General features: G+C 35.2%; 1 protein-coding gene across 1 annotated transcript in view; it reads left to right on the forward strand.

Annotated features, from left to right (window-relative positions):
• Positions 1-23,502, forward strand: part of LOC131844054 (cell adhesion molecule Dscam2-like) — a gene marked incomplete at its 3' end in the record, with an annotated part of 141,510 nt that overhangs the window by 21,807 nt on the left and 96,201 nt on the right. The window contains exon 3 of the mRNA XM_059192834.1: positions 4,063-4,231. Coding sequence (XP_059048817.1) covers positions 4,063-4,231 — 169 coding nt within the window. The remainder of the gene's footprint in view (positions 1-4,062; positions 4,232-23,502) is intronic.

Below are 23,502 nucleotides of genomic sequence, written 5' to 3' on the forward strand. Positions count from 1 at the left end.
TTTCCCCAATATTTGATTAGTGGTTTTAGTTGCTTGATAGTGGTAACACTCAACACTCAACACTCAATACTCAACACTCAACACTCAACACTCAACACTCAACACTCAACACTCAACACTCAACACTCAACACTCAACACTCAACACTCAACACTCCTTTTAAACACTTAACACTCCTATGCAATATTTCTATTTTCTCTTTTGTTTTTCATATTTATTTTATTATATGAATTGATAATAATTTCCTATATATTTTATGCCTATATGTTATACCTATTTCTTGTTTTATTATAGTTTTTTTTTTTAATATATTAATATTTATGATAATGTAATAGCGCTGATTACAAGCTGTGGTCTTGTTACATGCGTCCTCGCGTATGTCTCTGGGCAGTGCCTGAATATCATTGGTTTGCTGCTTGTATGCTGCAAACAATACACTGAGGTGCTGCCTTTTTACGTATGGGCTATGCACACACACTACGTTACTCATACCGTTTTTTGTTATCTGTATTGCATTTTATTTTATCTGTATAATTGTTGTGTATTGTATTTTGTTTGACTTCACTAATGTAATGTGTGTATCTGTTTTATTTTTGTTCTTATTATTACAGTGCCTTTTGTGTGTGTGTGTGCCTTTAACGTGAATAAAATTTTTATCTATCTATCTATCTATCTAATATATATACGGTACATACACCAAAACAACATTTTTTATTTTACAATTTTTGTCTATCTCTCTGTTTGTTCAGACTAATCTCTGAAAAGGGTTGGACCGATTTTGACGCGACTTTTTTGGCAGATAGCTGATATAATAAGGAGTAAATTAGGCTACTTTTATCTTAGAAAAATAAAGTTAAATTCCACGTAGACGAAATCGCGGGAACAGCTAGTCTAGTTGTAAGCAACGCATTAGCATCTCAAGTTTGACGCACGAGTATTAAAGTATTCATGATGATTACACTTGGCATTTCAGTATCTATTTATCTAATACTAGCTGTCCCGGCAACGTTGTTTTGCCTTAAAATAAAATAAAAAATTAGAGGTGGACTACCCCTAACATTTAGGGGGATGAATAATAGATGTTGGCCGATTCTCAGACCTACTCAATACGCTCACAAAATTTCATGAGAATCGGTCGCCGTTTCGGAGGAGTATGGGAACGAAAACTGTGACACGAGAATTTTATATATAAGTTTTATCTGTATAATCAGTATGTATTTTTAAAATACAGCCTCGGTGGTCTAGCGGTTTAGCATACCGCTTTACAATGCGATGGTCGTGGGTTCGATTCCTCGCACGGTACAAACATTTGTACGATTGCTTGTATCGGTCTGGGTGTTTTCTACGTATAATATGTATATATTTAAAAAAAAAAATGTATCTATGTATTTATATCAGTTGTCTAGTACCCATAACACAAGCTCTGCTTACCGTGGGACTAGATGGCGCTGTGTGAATTGTCCTGAGATTTTATTATTATTATAATATGCGACTGATTTAATCTCATTGTGCATTTATATTTGACCTATTAGGGTCAAATATAAATGGTGTTAGTTGGTAGTTTGTATTCACACGTTTCGACTTGAAAAACGTAAAATTACGAACTTTTTTTTCAAATTCCAAAATCATTTATTCTTGTAGGACAAGTCCGTACTTGTGTAATTTATTAGGGTCAAATATAAATACACAATAAGATTAAATCAGTCATATATGTATAATAATAATAATAGTCAAGATTCCACACCGAATATTTGTCGTCTCACAAATGCTAATTGTAACGGAATTAAACAAATAGTGAAATGGACCGCAAGTAAATCAAGTAGTTAAATGGACCGCAAGTAAATCAAGTAGTGAAATGGACCGCAAGTAAATCAAGTAGTGAAATGGACCGCAAGTAAATCAAGTAGTGAAATGGACCGCAAGTAAATCAAGTAGTGAAATGGACCGCAAGTAAATCAAATAGTGAAATAGTCCGCAAGTAAATCAAGTAGTGAAATGTACTGCAAGTAAATCAAGTGGTGAAATGGACCGAGAGTAAATCAAGTAGTGAAATGGACCGCAAGTATATCATATAGTGAAATGGACCGCAAGTATATCAAGTAGTGAAATGGACCGCAAGTAAATCATGTAGTGAAATGGACCGCAAGTATATCAAGTAGTGAAATGGACCGCACGTAAATCATGTAGTGAAATGGATCGCAAGTAAATCAAGTAGTGAAATGGACTGCAAGTAAATCATGTAGTGAAATGGACCGCAAGTATATCAAGTAGTGAAATGGACCGCAAGTTAATCATGTAGTGAAATGGACCGCAAGTAAATCATGTAGTGAAATGGACCGCAAGTATATCAAGTAGTGAAATGGACCGCAAGTAAATTATGTAGTGAAATGGACCGCAAGTATATCAAGTAGTGAAATGGACTGCAAGTAAATCATGTAGTGAAATGGACCGCAAGTAAATCATATAGTGAAATGGACCGCAAGTATATCAAGTAGTGAAATGGACCGCAAGTAAATCATGTAGTGAAATGGACCGCAAGTATATCAAGTAGTGAAATGGACCGCAAGTAAATCATGTAGTGAAATGGACCGCAAGTAAATCAAGTAGTGAAATGGACCGCAAAGTAACACCTAATTCGATTAAACTATTTTTTTTCCTTTTGATACTGTTATTGTAACTGATTTTGGTTTTTGTGAGCATTGAATATTGTAATTCATTTTATATATATTTATATTTGTGTATCCTAGATCTTATTTAATATATTTTTTTTGTGTTTAAATTGTATGTATCTGTGTGTAGTAAAAAAACCCGCATTGGTTTTTATGAGTAATGGGGGCTGCCTGAAAACCAGCGCTGTATAGGTGCACCTCATTGAGGCTGTGCTTATATCAGCAACAGCCTCAACAGCCTCTGAGGCAGCTCCTATTGCCAACTTCTATATTATTATTTATTTTTTATTTTGTGTATTATCTATACATATAAATAAAATTGAAGTGTGTTTGTAATATTGATATAACCGTTTTTTACTACATGCATATGAATATGAATACGGTATATACACCAATAAATCACTTTTTAAAATTTTTGTCTGTCTGTTTGTTCCGGCTAATCTCTGATATGGCTGGACCGATTTTAACGGGACTTTTATTTGCAGGTAGCTGATGTAATAGGGAGTAACTTAGGCTACTTTTATTTTAGAAAAATAAATTTAAATTCCACGCGGACGAAGTCGCGGGTGCAACTAGTTGTAAATAAATTTGTATTATTTGTATTATGTTGACAATAAATCAGTTATCTATCTATCTATATTAAATATTTCTATTTATTTTTTCATAAGAGACCATTTATTACCGCTCCTCAATATTTACCGTAAAAACTATGAAATTCACCGTGTATAAAGTAGAGTATAGAGGCTGTATGGCAGTGACTTATTCGTTGGACGACGTAACACCATACATTAATTTGTTAAGGGAGTTGACTCGGAATTTTCCGGCTGAGTCGTTTGTCCCCCGGGCCACTTTGTCCTTGCTGTGTCGGCGTTAACACGAGAAATATTTATGAGCCACACTCATAAGGACTTGTTTCGTCATAATGTCAGACATTGATACAATTTTATTAAACAGACGGACTTACAATGTTTATATATTTATTACTTCAACCTACGAAACAAACGTCTTTCAATTAGATATAATGTCTTTATAAAAAACATTTTTTTTGGGTGTTATGTTGTAGGTAATCGGTCGCATCCATAATCCGGTCGCGGGTTCGATTCCTCGTACGGCACAAACACTTGTATTCATGAGTATGATTGTTTGTATCTGTCTGGGTATTGTCTATGTATAATATGTATGTATTTACGAAAAAAAATATCTATGTGTTTGTGTCAGTTGTCTAGTACCCATAACACAGGCTTTAGCTAGCTTAACTTGGGTCTAGATGGCGCTGTGTGAATTGTCCTGAGATTAGTATTATTTTTTACACAAGATTTTCTCAGATTTTGCTGGTTTTCTATATTATTATTATTATATAAAAGTTTAATATTTAACAATATTTTTGTTACAGTTTCGCCTGCGTGTGCCCAGCTGATCTTCCTCATGGAGCCACCACCTCGGTTGTCGTTCTCTAACAGCTCCGGAGCTAAGGTGTCGTGTGCTGCACACGGGTCTCCTCTGCCAACTATATCCTGGATGACAGAAGATGGTGTACCAGTCACTGACGTTCCTGGACTTAGGTGAGTAACTCTTTATCAATATATACATATATACAGTTAATAGCGCATGCTATACACAAATAATATATGAAGCTGCGACTATTCGAAGTGTAAGAAACACTAATTAATGGTAACGACTTAGGCTTTGAAGCCAGCTACCGCAAGGGAAACCCCAAGTAGCGCCCGTGACTTGTGACACGGGTGTAGGTTTAAAAGGCCCTTTTAGAATGCATTAACACTCACCTTCACTACTTGCAGCTTCCCCCCAGGCCCAACTAAGACCGGGATAAACCCATTTCTAATACAATTCACTTTAGTATCCAAAACACAACCGGCACGCTCTGCGCTCGTCGACTGAATGCCGCGGCTCACCCAACGAAAGAGGATTATTCGACTACCGACCTCCGTATTTATAGACCGAAGTCAGCGTAGTAGGAAGAGAAGCGGGGGTAACGGTTATCTTACGATAAACAACTTAGTGCGGTCTATAAATACTAGATGGCGCTATTTACAATATTTGTATTTTTTTTTACACTGGGTACTTCATTAGTACTAAACAAAAACTACATTCTTTTAATATCTTTTTAAAATATCGGATTTTTCTACAATATCGATTATTACAAACAGACACTCCAATTTTATTTATATGTATAGATAAAGAACGTAATGTTATTTTATACAGTTATTGATATGTAAACAAAACATCCAATAACCAATTGTTTATTCTATCATTTATGCATATAAATAAAATTAGAGTGTCTGTTTGTAATATTGAAACAACCGTTTTTTACTACATGCATATGAATATAATATACGGTACATACACAAAATAACATTTTTAAATATTTTTGTCTGCCTGTCTGTCGGTCTGTTTGTTCCGGCTAATCTTTGAAATGGCTGGACCGATTTTGACGGGACTTTTTTGGCAGATAGCTGATGTAATAAGAAGTAACACAGGCTACTTTTATTTTAGAAAACGAAAGTTAAATTCCACGCGGACAAAGTCGCGGGGAATAGCTAGTATTTAAATAAACATACATTCCATGGTAATGAAGTCTGAATATCGTAACGCGTGCAAATAAATACAAACATATATTTCCACGAGTGCATTCCAGTTAATTGACAGTGTATAGGTTTGCATTTGTTAATTACCAGGTTTGATTCTCGCAAATAACTGTGTACAATATAATTATCTATGTACCAACATTGTACTACTATAGGGTAAGCATGAATTAAATAAATAATCGTGGACAATTACCACAGCGCCATCTAGTTCTACTGTTAGCAGAGCTTGTGTTATGGGTACTATGGATACTGATATAAATACTTATATATATTCTTTATAAATATATACGTAGTATATATATATATATATACAGAAAATCTGGGTTTTTCTATGTATATATACTACTATGTATATATACATACCAGAAAACACCCAGACCAATACAAACAAACATACTCATGAATACAAATCTTTGCACTGTGCGAGGAATCGAAGCCTCGTTAAGTTAAGTTACTTAAGTATATATTATTACAATATGCCCCTTGGAGGGTGAAGGTGATTCTTACTAATATGGACTAATTCAAAATTAAAAAATCATTTATTAATGTAGGACATTTTAGCCGTTTATGAACGCAAAATTTTTTGTTATAATTTTTCCCTACTGTCCAGGTCAGTATATATATAGTCCAATTGAGAAGAACTGGCAAGAAACTCAATTGAATTACTTTATTTTTTTAATGCCATTTTATTTACAATGTACAATATTTAGGTATCTTCTGTAATAATTATATTGCTAGCAATTTACTATATCATGACCTCCGCGTGGTTCCCCTGGAAACCATCGTGGTAAATTGCCATTTGCCACTATGGGCTAACAGACCTGACCTCATATTCATCTTATCATTCTCCGTTGATGCCTCGCCAGCATAAGCTGTTAACGCAGGTTGGTGCATCATGCCATTATCAGTCATAAAAATATCCTCGTAATAAATCTCTTAAGCCGGCTAAAAACCTTGAGGTCCTAAGGGTACTGTTCAATTCAAATTCAAATTCAAAAATCATTTATTCATGTAGGACATTTTAGCCGCTTATGAACGTCAAATTTTTACATTATAATTTTTTTCCCTACCGTCCAGTTCGGTATATAGATCCAATTGAGAAGAACTGGCAAGAAACTCAATTGAATTACTTTTTTTTAAAAGCCAGTTTATTTACAATGCATAGGTATATATATAGGTGTCTATGTCTAACATTAAATGAAAATCCCGAACATGAAAACTATTGCCATGCACGCTCGTCATTCAAGTAATCGTTTAGTGAGTAATAGGCCTTGCTCAGTAAATATGATTGAACTGAAGACTGTAAACCAAACACTTTACTTGTGTACATATGTGTGGTTTATTGGTCGTTTATAGTCCGACACAGGTCGATAGAACCGTTCAAAACTCTACAATTAATACATTTTTTTGGACTACTCTAATGCTGTTGTCCACAACTGGACTTTTCAGCTTCACCGGGCGATAGGGGGAGAGTGCAGATGACACTACAAACCCGCGGAAGTACTTATGGAGCAGCTGAAGGCCAACTCTCGTCTGACGCATACGACTTTAGTCTGATGATACCGCTAGGGAATCGGACCCTGGCTCAGGCCGTCGTAATTTTGATTCCCGTTTGCATTGTACGGGGGGATCGATCGGAGGGGCAATTAGCACAAATATGACAACACCTTAACTGTTTTAGCCAAAACGAGCGGTTAAAGGCAACGATGGGAGTTCGAACCTTGGCTAAGGACTTAGTAATGGATTGATCGCAGGGACAATTAATACATTTTTTTTTTCGGACTACTCTAATGCTGCTGGCCGCAGCTGATCTTTACAGCTTCACCGAGCGATAGGGGGAGAGTGCAGATGGCACTCCAAACCCGGAAGGACTTATGAAGCGGTTGAAGGCCAACTCCTGCCTGTGAAGGATACGACTTTAGTCTGAGGGCACCCCTAGGAGTTCGAACCTCGGCTCAGGCCGTCGTAATTTCGATCCCCGTTTGAATTGGACGGGGGATTGATCGGAGGGGCGCCCGAGGGCGCCGTTGTGGAGACAATTAATACAAACATGAAAATACCTTATCTGTTTTGACAAAAACGAAACGTTAGCGTGTTTTACTTTTATACTAGCGCCATCTAGTAACATTTGTGAGAATTAAATTTGCCTTGTATTTCTAACAGCGACCCTGTTAAGATTAATGCGCGCCACGGTGGCACGCTGGTTCGCGAGTAGCCAGTTTGTATCCATTCGTTCCTTTTTCCCGGTTATTCGTGGACGAGTGAATGAATGATGTGCTTTTAACGCTTCAAAGAGCGCCATACAAACCAATTAATTTTTGTCCCGAGGTTCTCTCGTGATAAGGCGAGATAAAATCTCCTTTTGTTGCCAATTCCGATTCTTTGTTACGGAAATAAATATGAGCGACGGTTTTTGGACTGAATGCAAGAATTTTTCTTGTGAAATCTTGAAATGTCCGATTTTAATTTGAGTGCGAAAACGCTTTGAGCTAAAAGCAGCGCGAAGTTAAATTGTGAATTAATAAATGAAGTGCCTATTGAATATTTTAATGTCTGAATTATATTCCACTGCTACGAAATGGCATGGTTCATATGTTACGTCATATTATGACATATTATGTCATATTGTTTACTTTAATTTATTGAATATATATATATATATATATATATATAACTCAAAGGTGACTGACATAGTGATCTATCAACGCACAGCCCAAACCACTGGACGGATCGGGCTGGAATTTGGCATGCAGGTAGTTGTTATGACGTAGGCATCCACTAAGAAAGGATTTTGATTAATTCTACCCCCAAGAGGATAAAATAGGGGATGAAAGTTTGTATGAAACTTTGTTAATTTCAAACCGATCGACCTGAGTCTTTGCATGCATAAAGCTACTATGACGTAGCAATCCCTTAAGAAAGGATTTTGATAAATTCCACCCTTAAGATGATAAATTAACGCGGGAAAAAGTTAGTTTGATCTATAAAAAGGTAAATATCAGGATCTGCTAATATTATCGGCCCAGTATATTTTCCTCCTCCATTGATCCCTAGTATCTCTTATATTCGGCAGCACTCTAGTTTTACGCGTTATCATCATCTTTCACGCGGATCATCCGTCTTTTGTTTGGAAAAATATATCTATTTCTCAATTTAATAATTGGAGAACCATGTAGCCGACCTGACTCGCGACTGCAAACCGCGACCTGTAAAAAAATTATAAATATTAATAGAAATATATAGAAATAACCATATAAATATACAAATAATGTATATATTTACTACCTTTTCAGTTATTTATACATATAAATAAAATTGGACTGTCTGTTTGTAATATTGAAATAACCGTATTTTACTACTTGCATATGAATATAAATACGGTACATACACCAAAATAACATATTTTTGGTAGAGGCTAATCTCTGAAATGGCTGGACCGACTTTAACGGGACTTGTTTTGGCCAGTAGCTGATGTAATATGAAGTAACTTAGGCTACTTTTATTTCAATCTGTCGCTGTCTGTCCGTCCCTATGTATTCTTAAATCTTTAAAACTGCGCATTGGATTTTGAACCGTTTTTGTTTAATAGTTAGAGTGATTCTATAGGAAGGTTTATATATAAACAGCTAAGCAAAATATTCAAACAGCTAAAAAAAAGAAAACAGAGGATCTATGGGATATATCTGTTAAAATACTGGATAGTATAATGGAAATTATTGCGCCGTCTCTTGCTTTTATTTTTAATAATGATGGTACATTTCCTAATATAATGAAAATTAGTAAAATCATACCTATTTTAAATCGTGAGACAGGACTGACCCAATAAATTATAGACCTATATCCATACTCCCAGCGCTCAGTAAAATTTTTGATAAAATAATCCTTATGCAACTTGTTAGTTATTTCAATTTAAATAATTTAATTCACAATAGTCAATTCAGTTTTTCCAAAGGTCGCTCAACTACAGACGTAGGTGCAGAGTTGCTCAGACACGTATTTGCTGCATGGGAAAATAAAATGGATGCGATAGGTGTTTTTTGTGACCTTCCTAAGGCTTTTGATTGCGTTGATCATAACACACTATTGAAAAAACTTGCTTATTATGGTGTCTAAGACAACGCTATAAAATTTAATAAAATCTTATTTATCTGATAGAATACAGAAAGTAAAGGTTAGCAGCGCTATGTCTGAAGGGTCACTTGTGCATATGAGTGTATCTCAAGGATCTATTCTCGGTCCATTTTTATTCCTAGTATACATAAATGATCTCCCATATGCCATGCAGGATAGATGCGGGATAGTGTATGATTTGCAGATGATACTTCAGATGATCATTGATTTTTAAAGTTAATAGAATGACTAATAATTATGACGATGTAAATAGTGCTTTGCGGCGTCTCTTGCACTGGTTTACAACTAACAATCTTATGTTAAACGTTAAAAAAACAAAATGTGTTAATTTTTCTCTGTCTAAAAGTTTTAATACTAATTGCAACATAAAATTAAATGGCGAATCTCTCGAATTTATAGAATCTACTGGATCACATTAGATAATAAAACACAATGGGGTGCACAAATTCAAAGTCTTGCAGCGAAACTGAGTTCAGCAACTTTTGCCGTGCGTAAACTAGACAGTACACTGATACCGATACTGCTAGATTGGTCTTAGTTATTTTCATAGTTTACTCTCTTATGGAATATTATTATGGGGAAAAGCGGCAGATATTAAAAATATATTCATATTACAAAAACGTGCCATTCGAGCGATCTACTGTATGAAGAGTCGTGACTCATTAAGAGAGAAATTCAAAGAGGCAAATATATATATGTTCATAAAAATCTTGACTTATTTCCAAAAAACAGCAATATTCATAATATTAATACTAGATTTAAAGACAAACTTGCTGTTCCCAAGTATCGTTTAAAAAAGTCAATAGGTCTTTTATGGGAATAGGTATAATAATTTACAATAAGATACCAAAGGATATGTATATTGGAATTACCCTTAAATAAATTCAAAACATCTGTTAAATCATATTTACTGAGCAAGGCCTATTACTCACTAAACGATTACTTGAATGACGAGCGTGCATGGCAATAGTTTTCATATTCGGGATTTTCATTTAATGTTAGACATAGACACCTATATAAATACCTATGTATTGTTAATAAATCGGCTTTTAAAAAAAAAAGTAATTTAATTGAGTTTCTTGCCAGTTCTTCTCAATTGGATCTATATACCGAACTGGACGGTAGGAAAAAAATTATAATGTAAAAACTTGACGTTCATAATCGGCTAAAATGTCCTACATGAATAAATGATTTTTGAATTTGAATATACAATACATGTACATCCGTGTGAAGCCGGGGAGAGTAGCTGGTAATACATAAAATACAGAGTAATTACGCAATTTAGGTCAGAGCGCGGTGGATTTACGCATGATTTGCGTGGCCAACTACCCCCTCCACAAAGGGATGTAAATGCGCCCCCTGAGTACCATACATACACACTATAATGCAAGTTTGTATATATATATATTAGAATTTTGTAAAGTAATAATGAACTGTTATTGCAGAACGTCGTACTTGCCGATATAATGACCTTAGTGGTACAGTAGTTAGATATACTGCTTCACTCTATCCTCCCAAATTTGAATTTAAATGACTCTATATTATTGTAAACATGTACAACATTTATTTGAAAAGAATACGAGCCGAGTTTCTTGTCAGCTCTTCTCATTTCGAAATCATTCCGAACTGACGGTAGATTTGACATATCATAAGAGTCTGTAATAGACCTACATGAATAAAGATATTTTGAATTTGAATAAAATAAATAAAAATAAATTTATATAATAAATAAATATAAATAAAAATAAATTTTATATAATAAATTTTTATTTAACTTTAATGCACGTCATAAACAAGTAGAGAGTACATATGGCGGACTTAACACCTAATGGCATTTTCTACCAGGCAACCATGAGTTGTGCAGAGATAAGTTGTTGGAAGTGCAAATAATATTATAATAAAGTTTAGTGTTAAAAACATAAAGTAAAAACAATCAGATGACCGCCGTCGTAGACCCCTTGCAGATTTTTATAGACCCCTGGGGGTCGATATAGACCACTTTGGGAATCACTGGTATACACCCTTTCATGTATATAATAATTCAATTACGCGAGATAATTATAATTATCTACCCCTCTGTCTTCGTTAACCTTCTCTTAAGTGTTACAGACGAAAATATGTGAACATTTAGGGCACTCTTAATTTGGACCCTTTCAAGAATCCAAGATCACGATCCCGTTACTCAAGACCCTTGACCGACTTACTCCTTCATTTCTCCTTAACAAATTTGTAGAACGAAATATTAGATCGTATTTTCGAATTAATGTAATTTGTTTGGATACTAATTTTCTCGTTACTATGATTAATTGAGAAAAGTCTTTTTAATTTCACATCTCAATCTTTCACTATTTCTACCATGGATCTTTGGAATGCACTGTTGACTGCAGAGGACGTCAAAGCAAATTCTTCTTAAAAAATCTTAGCTAGAACTGTTAGAATTCACATCATTATTGTAGAAAAAATCCGATATTTTAAAAATATATTAAAAGAAGGTAGTTTGTTTTTAGTAGTAATGAAGTACCCAATGTAAGGATTATTACGAATATTGTAAATAGCGCCATCTAGTATTTATAGACCAACCTATTACACTGACTTTGGTCTATAAATACGGAGGTCGGTAGTTGAATAATCCTCTTTCGTTGCGTGAGCCGCGGCATTCAGTCGACGAGCGCAGAGCGTGCCAGTTGTGTTCTGGATATTAAAATGAATTGTATTAGCAATGGGTTTATCCCGGTCTTAGTTGGGTCTGGAGGGAAGCTGCAAGTAGTGAAGGTGAGTGTTAATGCATTCTAAGGGCCTTTTAAACCTACACCCGTGTCACAAGTCACGGGCGCTACTTGGGGTTTCCCTTGCGGTAGCCGGCTTCAAAGCCTCAGTCGTCCATCATAATAAGTGCTTCTTACAGAACGTCATTACCTTGCATTTATCCCATTATTGGATGTCGACGCAGTGTGTTTTACATTGATCCCTATCGACCGTCATTTCTGAGCACAATCTACTCGTAATTTCGGTCTTATTTTTCCATGCATCCACGTTATTACAATTCGAGTACTGTAGTCTTAAGATAACTTAAATAAATTATCTTAAGATTCTGTGGAAGAATATAATTATGTGATATATATAGTTAGCACTGAAGTTCTTAAAGAGGTTCTTTTCATACAGGAAATCGCACAATTTGGTATCTAATAGCACCAAACCTTAGAGTTATCCGCGTCACATGACGACAGACAGCGCGGGAACATCAGTGCAGGCCGTGTAGCAATCATGGTTTTTAATTCGTTTAAAAATGGTCTTACGAGTATGTACGAGTTAGCCAAGCTTGTGCCAAGTTAGCAAAGCTTGTGTTACGGGTACTAGATAACTGATACAAATATATACATAGAGATTTTTTTTCGTAAATACATACATAGAAAACACCCAGACCGATACAAACAATCATAATCATGAATACAAATATTTGTGCCGTGCGAGAAATCGAATCCGCGACCATTGGTCCGGTCGATAATAATGTTCTGATACATGTTCATACAATAGCTGCGCCGTTAAAACTTCATTCATCAAGCAATATTCACGGCCCAATGCCTCCATATGAGTGTAACATAGTTGAACAGGCCTCCCAGAAACGACAGACGTGGAACATTACCGTCCAATGACGCGGAAGGGTCAGCCAAGATTAACGAGCTATAAATTCCAGCGTTAAACTTAAAGCATGTGCTGATGTTTTGGACGTAACTCCACAACTATACTCATTTGGAAGCAATACTGTAAGTTTGGATGCCTTGAAAGTTGCTGGGAATTAATGAGGCTAACTGTTTGTTGGACTATAAATATGACGAACAATCATTATTAATTGACGACGATGGTCTAGTGGTAGAACACACAGCTTTACGTCCGATGGTCGCGGGTTCGATTCCTCGCACGGCACAAACTTTTGTATTCATGAGTATGATTGTTTGTATCGGTCTGAGTGTTTTCTATGTATGTATTTCTCGCACGGCACAAACTTTTGTATTCATGAGTATGATTGTTTGTATCGTTCTGGGTGTTTTCTATGTATAATATGTGTGTTTACGAAAAAAATATCTATGTATATGTATATTTGTATCAGTTATCTAGTACCCGTAACACAAGCTTTGCTAATTTGGGTCTAGATGGCGCTGTGTGAATTGTCCTGAGATTATTATTATTACTATCGTCTCACTCTCTCAGCTTTTGCTGGTTTTTTCCACACTTACGGGCCGAAACCAAGTAAGTGCAGTGTTTTTGTGTATGTGTGTTTGTGTGTTATTTTATTACTATTATTGGTATATTTTGTTTTCTCAGCTTTTATTATTATTATTATTATTAATGGAAGCTAACCTTTAAGATACATAATCTTGTAATTTTTAAAATGGACCATGACCATGTTACAGTGGGTGTACCTCAGGGTTCTATATTAGGTCTTATAGTATTCTTCGTTTGTATAGATATCGTAAATAACTCTATTTAAATGTAAAATAACTTTATTAAGTTCTATAAAGCATATAAAAGGATGCATTTTGAAAGGAACGACCGTTGTTTCGTAACGGAGCTGATGAAATCTAAATATAACTTCAAATGATTAGCAGCTTTCAAATCTTTACATATTATAAAAGCTGCTTTCGCTTAGATTTATTAAACTACGCAACGGCTTTTATTGCAGTTTTTTTTATAACGGAGCAGATAAAATCCAAACGTTACTTTAAATGATTAGCAGTTTTAAAATCTGTACAACGGACAAAAACAGTTGCTTCCGCTGACTGTTCGCTTAGACATTTTAAAGTACGCGATGGATTTTAATGCAGTGCTAGCAATACTTAGTATTGGGATTCAAGAGCAAAGTCGGGGCGGGTAGCTAGTATATCATAAAGATCACAATTGTTCAATGAAATAAGTACTTATATTTCATTATTATTTCTGTTAATTATACAATAAGATAGAAGATAAGCGTATCTACAGTTACTTCGTTTATGAAGTTTCGATACAGAACGTTAAAATAAAACTGTTGCAAACTCTTTGCACATTTTTATATATTTATTTTTCTACCAATTTTAAATGTATTTTCTTTTAGAATTGTCACTTTTTGCCTACAACCGTTTGTACACGTATCTATCTTCATTATAAGTATTTTCCATTTTCTATCTATTGTTTGATTTACATTACACATACAGTCCACTCATTCTATCACCTACAAAAACACTTAAAGATTAATGTGAATCTTTAAGTATTTCTGTTTTATTTTAATTTTCTTAACGTTCTACGATATATTCTATAGTTTTATTTAATACTAGCTGTATCCGCGACATCTTCCGCGTGGACTTTAACTTTATTTATCTAAATTAGAAGAAATTTATAAAATAAAAGTAGCCTAAGTTACTCCTTATTACATCAGCTACCTGTCAAAAAAAGTCCCGTTAAAATCGGTCCAGCAATAACAGAAATAAAAATTATAAAAAATGAAATTTTGATATACGTACCGTATGTATTCATATGCATGTAGTAAAAAACGGTTATTTCAATATTACAAACAGACACTCCAATTTTATTTATATGTATAGATCTGCATATGTACATATATAATTATCGCAATTGAATCGTGTACAGTCTGCTGAGAGTAATTTTCATTATCCATCAGGCAATTTGGCGGTGTTGGAACCAACATCGTTATACAACGAGACACGGGAACCTTTTGGTAAATGATTGATAAATTATGTATATGAAAGTAAAACGAAATTGCGTATGGTCTAAAACACAAGCGGAGAGCGTAATTAAAGAGATTTACAACTTCATTACATATTATATCGTATCGTCGTATCAAATGCTCCAACAGTTGACCCCGCCTATTCTCAATATTATTTACGATCTTTCTGTTCTGTAACTCTTTGTAGTACTTCTTCATTTCTTATATTATTACTAGCTGTCACGGCAAACGTTGTTTTGCCTTAAAATAAAAAAAAATTAGGGGTGGACTACCCCTAACATTTAGGGGGATGAAAAATAGATGTTGGCCGATTCTCAGACCTACTCAATACGCTCACAAAATTTCATGAGAATCGGTCAAGCCGTTTCGGAGGAGTATGGGAACGAAAACTGTGACACGAGAATTTTATATATAAGATTATTATTATTTCATTTATTTCGGATATGTATCCATATTATGTTAGTAAACAAGTAATAAACTATGTTAGTAAATTACAATTTTATACATTTAATTCATATATTTATATTTATGTCTTTGTCCACGTCCAGAAGCCCTGTGTCCGCAGCAGTGCAGCGATATCCAGTGCCCCTGAAGTGGACAATCCGACATATTGGATATGGTGTTTAGGAGGCTGTTTGCGCTCCCCCGAATTCTACACATCAGTGATGCAGCTCTATTTCGCATTATTGCTTCAAAACCATCTATCCGCGCTGCTGCAAACATCTCTGATGCGCTACAGAATCGAGGGAGCCCAAACAACATCCTAAACCCATTATTATATAGTACGCGAAGAGCGTTGTATGCCCTCTGCGTGCACTTAAACCACAGGCTGCACGTGTAAAATGACTGAAAATACGCTTTAAACATCGGTTAACAACACGTCTACTTAATCTAGATAGACATAACCTCAAAATAATGATAGGGACAATAACATGCCATTGTTCCTTAAACAAACACTTATACAAAATTGATGCTACAGACAGTCCCCTTTGTCGGGGCTGCTTTGAAGCTGAAGAAACGGCGGCTCACGTAATCCTGGAGTGCACGGCAGTGGCACAACAACGAAAACAAATCCTCGGAACGGTGAGGTCGCTCCGTGAAGCCTGTGAAGACACCAGGAGTCTTCTGCGCTTCTGGGAGGAGCTTGGCTGGCTACGTTAGTAGTCTGGCTCTACACGCACAACGGCCCGAATGAGAGGCTAATTGCGGAGACTGGAGTCCAACATACATTTACATTTACATTTTTACGCTTTAAACAACGTTGTCTTCACGTCGTTATTACACCGTGCAAACCTACGGGCCAGCATATTACATCGGACTGACAACGCTCTTCGCTCCCTCTCTGTATCAGAGTCATCACTTAAGACTTCCGATACAATATGATATGTTATATCTTTTAAATTATGCAATGACTTTTAATGCAGTTTTCAGCAACAATTCGTATAGACCGTACCATGTATTTGACAAGAATAAACTTATACACTTTTTTTATTTCTTAAAGTCTGTGATTTAATTAAGAATAGATCAATATTATTTGTCTATAGTCTGAGTGTTTGAAAGAAGAACATTAAAAATGTTAATAGTTGAATTTCGATCACTCGTATATTGAATATATTAAATACTGTAACTAAACTATAAAGGACATTGTCGATTATATGCGTACCAAGACTAACCTGACATTGAGGGTGACGCAGCTGAAGTCGCGTCACAACGCGAGTTTCAAAGCGTTTGTGGCCCTGGTCCCCACCGACTTGCTGCCCACCTTCATGAAGGAGGACTACTGGCCGAAAGGTGTGGTATATCGGCGCTACCGTGGTAGATTGCCGTCTTCAGTGCCGTGATCACACAGACAATATCAATGTATTAGTTTTTAAATATTATATTATATGTATGTTAGTCTCTAAGATATTTATAATAGTTGCCTGAAATAAATGAATAAATAAATAAAACTTTATTACAAAAGGTTTAAAAACAAAAATATAATAAAACTGTTTAAACGATCGTTCTCTTTCATTATCACTAGCTACTCGCCCCGGCTTCACCTGTGTATATAAACATTCTTCTAGAATCACTCTATCTATTAAAAAACAACACTTCAAAATCAGTTGCGTAGTTTTAAAGATTTAAGCATACGTAGGGACAGACAGCGACAGCTACGAGTATGTAATGAAGTGTGTGTATGTCTTGAAGCTTATAACTTGGGCTGCGACTCCATGCAGTTCATATTCGCGTCATGTCGGCCGCAGTTTGTCTTCGTTAACGTAATAAGCTTCTGACGCGGCATTTTCTGTCACTCTCTATACACACATGCTACAAATTCGTTGTATTCATTCATGCGACATCTTCTATTAGATATATCTTTTTTCTCTTATTTAATCTCACTAATAATATTATTAACGCGGAAGTTTGTGAGTACAGGTCAGTGGTTCCCAAACATTTTTGTATCGTAGGGTCTACGACACAAAAAAGTTTGGGATATTTTGTTATCTTGCCATATTTTTCGGTTTTGGGTAGACCCCCCCACCCCCTGGTGTTTCTTACATGGCATTGATTTTTTTGTAAATTTCTAACTGTAGTAAAGTTTAGTGTTAAAAACATAAAGTAAAAACAACAAGATGATCTTATCTTTTTTATTTTTTGCTATTTTTTCGGTTTTGGGTAGACCCCCCCACCCCCTGGTGTTTCTTACATGGCATTGATTTTTTTGTAAATTTCTAACTGTAGTAAAGTTTAAAAGTAAAAACAACAAGATGTCCGCTGTCGTAGACTCCTTGGGGTCGATATAGACCACTTTGGGAATCACTGGTATAGATGGATGTTACTCTTTTAAAAACTATTGAACGAATTTTGATGAAACTTTACAGTAATATTCCTTATACATCAGAGTAACACATGGGCTATAATATAATTAAAAATGATATGTAAGTGTGATGCAGACGAAGTTGCACGGGTCAGCTAGTTATTTATAATAATAATAATAATCTCAGGACAATACACACAGCGCCATCTAGTCCCAAGTTAAGCCAGCTAAAGCTTGTGTTACGGGTACTAGATAACTGATACACGTATATAGATATTTTTTTTTCGTAAATACATACATACATATTATACATAGAAAACATCCAGACCGATACAAACAATCATACTCATGAATACAAATGTTTGTGCTGTGCGAGGAATCGAACCTGCGACCATCGGAAGTAAGACGGTGCTAACCGCTAGATCATAGAGGCCATCAATATTCAGTATTAAAAGAATAGAATAGAAAATCATTTATTCAAATAAACTTACATTGAAGCAATTTTGAATAGTCACCACATTTTTTTTAATCTACCGCTCATTCGGAAAGCTGTCTCATCACAAGAAGAACGAGCAAGAAACTTGTGTGTTGCTCTTTTAAATAATTTTATTCTTACTTTACAATTTAAGTTTAAGTATGTGAATACAAACTTCCAATTAGCACTAATTCAATTAAAAAATCAAATAGAAAAAATATTAAATATTCAACCAATTGGTTGAGCAACTGAATAAGAGGTAATCAGTAGTGATTAGAGCAGACCAGTCCCTCCAAGCAGCACCCGTTCACGAGTATGACGGATGATGATAAAGTAAAGAACAGTCCATGTTCATTTCAGTGTCGTACGTATCTACTTAGTTAATGTTACCTCCAGTCAAATTACTGGGCATAATATAATATTGCGTCATAATTTTATGACGCTCACAATTTACGCCCCTAGTTCATTTGCGCCCCCGCTCCTTCATTCCGACCAGAATTATTCCAGCAACGAAGATTAGGTTTAACTACTCGTTACCACTGTTTTCCCATCCGTACATATATAACTATGTAAATAAGAAATGCACAATTACAAAACTATCCATGCATCAAGTCAAAAAAACTACAAAATGCTGGCTGATGAAACTAAATTATGACGAAACAGAACAAATACTTCCACCTTACGGCTAACACACAGTTCTGCAAATTGAACACACACACACACACACACATATATTCATACATACACACTCTCATTCACACCAATGCTCACCTTTTCGATTATACATCCACAAATTTATTCCCTACATTTTACACACAAGTCCCATAGCTATTAATACAAAGGGTAAACGTGTAAAATGAACACAATAATAAGTCACTCCAGTCTCTACAATACAGGCCTGCGAGCCTAGTGTAGAACTACAGTAAATTAAAATGTAAATGTGTATCATGAATAAATATTATTATTATTATTTTTTTTTTCCAAAAATTCTCATCTCCCCTCTTAAGGAGAGGAGATGGCAACACACCCCCGGCAGAAGCACAGTCGGCAGGGGTTCAGGGCCCCAGGGAGAGAAACCGGCGTACAATGCGGGCAGAATCTAACAGCACCGCTTTCTGCATCTTTCCCGGGAGTGAGCCGCCTCGGAATCCCAACCGTCTGAGATGTTGTTCCAGACTGGTTGGGATAAGACCGTTCACCGACATAACGAATTATTATTATTATTATTATTATTATTATTATTATTATTATTACTCGTATATTAAAATTAACATACTGAAAAGTTTCAATTCAATTAAGCTTAAGTGAGTATTCTATTAGGTGATGAAAGTAAAAACAAAAATGTAAAATACGATATTATTCAGATGGGGAGGTGAAGGTAATTTGCTCACTGGTGAAGTGATATGGATACTTTTAGGGTACAATGGTACGTGCATGTACTTTTAATTTGTAAAGTTTCTAAAGGACATAGATATTAAAAAAATATTATTAACTATTATCTAAATATATATAATTCAAAGATGACTATAATTCAACTGACTTGACTGACTGAGATAGTAAACTAGAGCATGTCAGTATTAATCAGAGTATATTCTCAAACGTAACGCAATTTCTTTTATCCAGTAAACACGACATGACATCTCCGTAGGTGACTTTTCACTCTGCTAACCGCCAGTATCTTTTAAATATATACTATATATAACTCAAAGGTGAGATTGACATAGTGATCTATCAACGCACAGCCCAAACCACTGGACGTATCGGGCTGAAATTTGTCATGCAGGTAGATGTTATGACGTAGGCATCCGCTAAGAAAGGATTTTGATTAATTCTACCCCCAAGGGGATAAAATAGGGGATTAAAGTTTGTATGAAACTTTGTCAATTTTAAACCGATCGGGCTGTACTTTGAATGCATAAAGCTACTATGACGTAGGCAGAGGTAGGCATAAGAAAGGATTTTGATAAATTCCACCCCTAAGGGGATAAATTAACGCGAGCGAAGCCGCGAGCAAAAGCTAGTTAATTTATATTTCTTAAACTTCAGAGCAAGAATCTGCTAATAGAGCCATGTGTTTGTTCTACAATTGCAAAAATATTAAAATATCCTCTAGAAATTGTCCTTTCTATAACTTTATCTGTATATGGAATATCAATGAAAAAATAATGCATTGTATATATGTAAATAACTTCTGTATTATACTTGAAAGAAATAGATACAATCATAGATATACCCAATTACTGTAAGGTTGATATCGGGAGACAAATACAAAAGTGTAGGTTTTAATGTTTAAAATGTAAATTGTTAGCAACATAAATAAGCTCCTGTGCATATGGACTCGATAGTTCAGCAGTTTAGCACATCGCTTTACTTCCAATAGTCGCCGGTTCGATTCCTCGCACGGTACAAACATTCATATTCCTATTTCCATACTCATGACTGGTTTAGATTTATAAATCTCGTCTAACTGCGACTATTTCTCTTTTGCATTTATCTCACAGTACTTTACATATACGTGTGCCCTTTAACGCAAAAAAAAAATTGGTAATTAGATAGATAGATAAGTTCTTTATTCAACAATTACAAACACATAGCATACATGAGATACATTTTATAAATAGAAATAAAGTTTACAAAATAAAATGATGAAGAGGCAGCCAACTCAGCATGAAGCTACAGATAAGTCTGCAGCGCTGATATTCTGTTGGCTCCTATAATTAAATACATACTTACATACTGTTACTATATACGTGAATGTTTATATATTACACTTCGAGCTCTTAAACAATTATACAATTACAAAACATTATACGATATATAAATAAATTAAAAATGATGTGATGTGTTATGTTATACACATATTGTTAACCTATACATACTACGTACATAAATAGTTGTCTATGTATCTATCTAATTCTTATATCAAAGCATCTATTTCTCCAAAAATTCTACTGATATTTTCTAGAAAGAAGACCATCCATGTTGGATGTATACAATATTTCGTTGTCAGTGTTGCCATAATAAAATTACTTGGAGATATCTCAAGTGGCGTCCTAATGTTATAAGCTTACAATTTTCGCTCCAACTTCATTTCGAGGCGCTCGTCCATTCTCGTTAGTATTACCAGTGTAACGGAAGCTTGCGTTAAACTGACAAAGTTTAGTTGTACCTTCGTTTGCGTATACTTTGTAGAAAGTCGTTTATGTGGTTTCTTCTGTCTGTCTTCCTGCTGCTAAGCAAAACATAACCAAGAGCTTTTTTTTTTAATTTTGTTATCTGCAATTAGTACAGATACTATAAACAGGTGAGTTGTTGGAAATAGGCGTGGGAGGATCTCTATCCATCGACAAGGTGCCAAGATTTTAGGTAGATAGAAATCTTTCATCCAGCTCCGAGATATTTTCTCTTTGCCTGGTTATTGTCTAGAAGCTTCTAGGTCATTTCATTCAGATAAATAGCAAGGCGTGCCTTATAGTTGTGCTCTCCCAATTTCTTCCCTGAGTGTGGCGATGTTGGTAAAGTGGTAAACTTCAGAATTGGTAATGGAAATGGTGTTTTTAAGACTCAGTTTTGAAGTGTTGGAGTATTTCAATGTTCAAATGACAGGCACTTCTCCATAGCAAATTTTGTCAAGAGTTACTACCAGTGAAAATGTAAGATATAAAGGTGATAGTATAAGATTACTAGCATAGGTACATTAACATCATACATACACACAAACGAAAGTAAATAATTAAACTTCCTAACAATTTTTCTTGACGACTTCGGTGGTCTAGCGGTCTAGTACGCCGCTTTACGACCGATGGTCGCGGGTTCGATTCCTCGCACGGCACGAACATTTGTATTCATGAATATGATTGTTTGTATCGGTCTGGGTGTTTTCTATGTATAATATGTATGTATTTACAAAAAAAATATCTATGTATATGTATCAGTTATCTAGTACCCATAACACAAGCTTTAACTAACTTAACTTGGGTCTAGATGGCGCTGTGTGAATTGTTCTGAGATTATTATATTATTTTTATATAAATAAAATCTGTAATCCTGTATTTGTGGGAAGGAACAGAATCATAACATACAGTATACGTTGGGAAGTTTTCTTACAAAAATATTTTACATCTGCTGTACCGTGCCTCTTCTCTATTGTATTGAGTCGTAGTCTGATCAGCGAACAGTTAACACTAGGCTTCCAAACTCTGATCAATGCCGGTTGTTGACTCGTTTATAGGTGAACATGTCACAATAGGGCTGTAGATCCAATAAAGGTCGGAATTTGATAATGAATAGGGAATATTTGTGGTTTTATTCATGTCGATGATACCGGAATTTAACAAGATAATATAAATCCATTAAATACTAGCACACACTCGCACGTACACACACATACTCTCACGCGCACACACACTCACATGGACACACATACACTCGCACGCACACACAGACACTCGCATGGACACACATACACTCGCACGCACACACAGACACTCGCCTGGACACACATATACTCGCGCAGACACGCGCACACCACACATTAAAGTGAATTTAATCCATTTAGTTATATCTTTGTTTATCTTACTTTTCTCTTATTTCATTTACTTTTAATTTTACATTAAACATGCGTCTGAGGTGGGTGCCTAAATTCTTAAGATATAGATCCCCGATCTAGTTTAGAGTACAGTCTCCTACAAATTTTATAATATGATAATAATAATAATAAGAAACCCCAGACAATTCACACAGCGCCATCTAGACCCAAATTAAGCTAGCTAAAGGTTGTATTATGGGTACTAGATAACTAATACAATAACATAGATTTTTTTTTCGTAAATACATACATAATATACATAGAAAACACCCAGACCGATACAAACAATCATACTCATGAATACAAATGTTTGTGCCGTGCGAAGAATCGAACCCGCGACCATCGGACGTAAAGCGGTGTGCTAGACCACTAGACCACCGAGATCGTCAAACTAACTATATGATAACTGCTATTATTACATATATTTATTATAATAATTGTTCAAGATATGGAAAAATGTTCATATTCATATAGCTTTCTCTAGGGGCCTTTCAAGTATTAAGTAAGCAGATTT

The sequence above is a fragment of the Achroia grisella genome, unplaced genomic scaffold, assembly GCF_030625045.1.
Source record: "Achroia grisella isolate CSIRO2021 unplaced genomic scaffold, CSIRO_AGI_Agris_v1 utg3749, whole genome shotgun sequence".
In the NCBI taxonomy this organism is placed as follows: Eukaryota; Metazoa; Arthropoda; class Insecta; order Lepidoptera; family Pyralidae; genus Achroia; species Achroia grisella.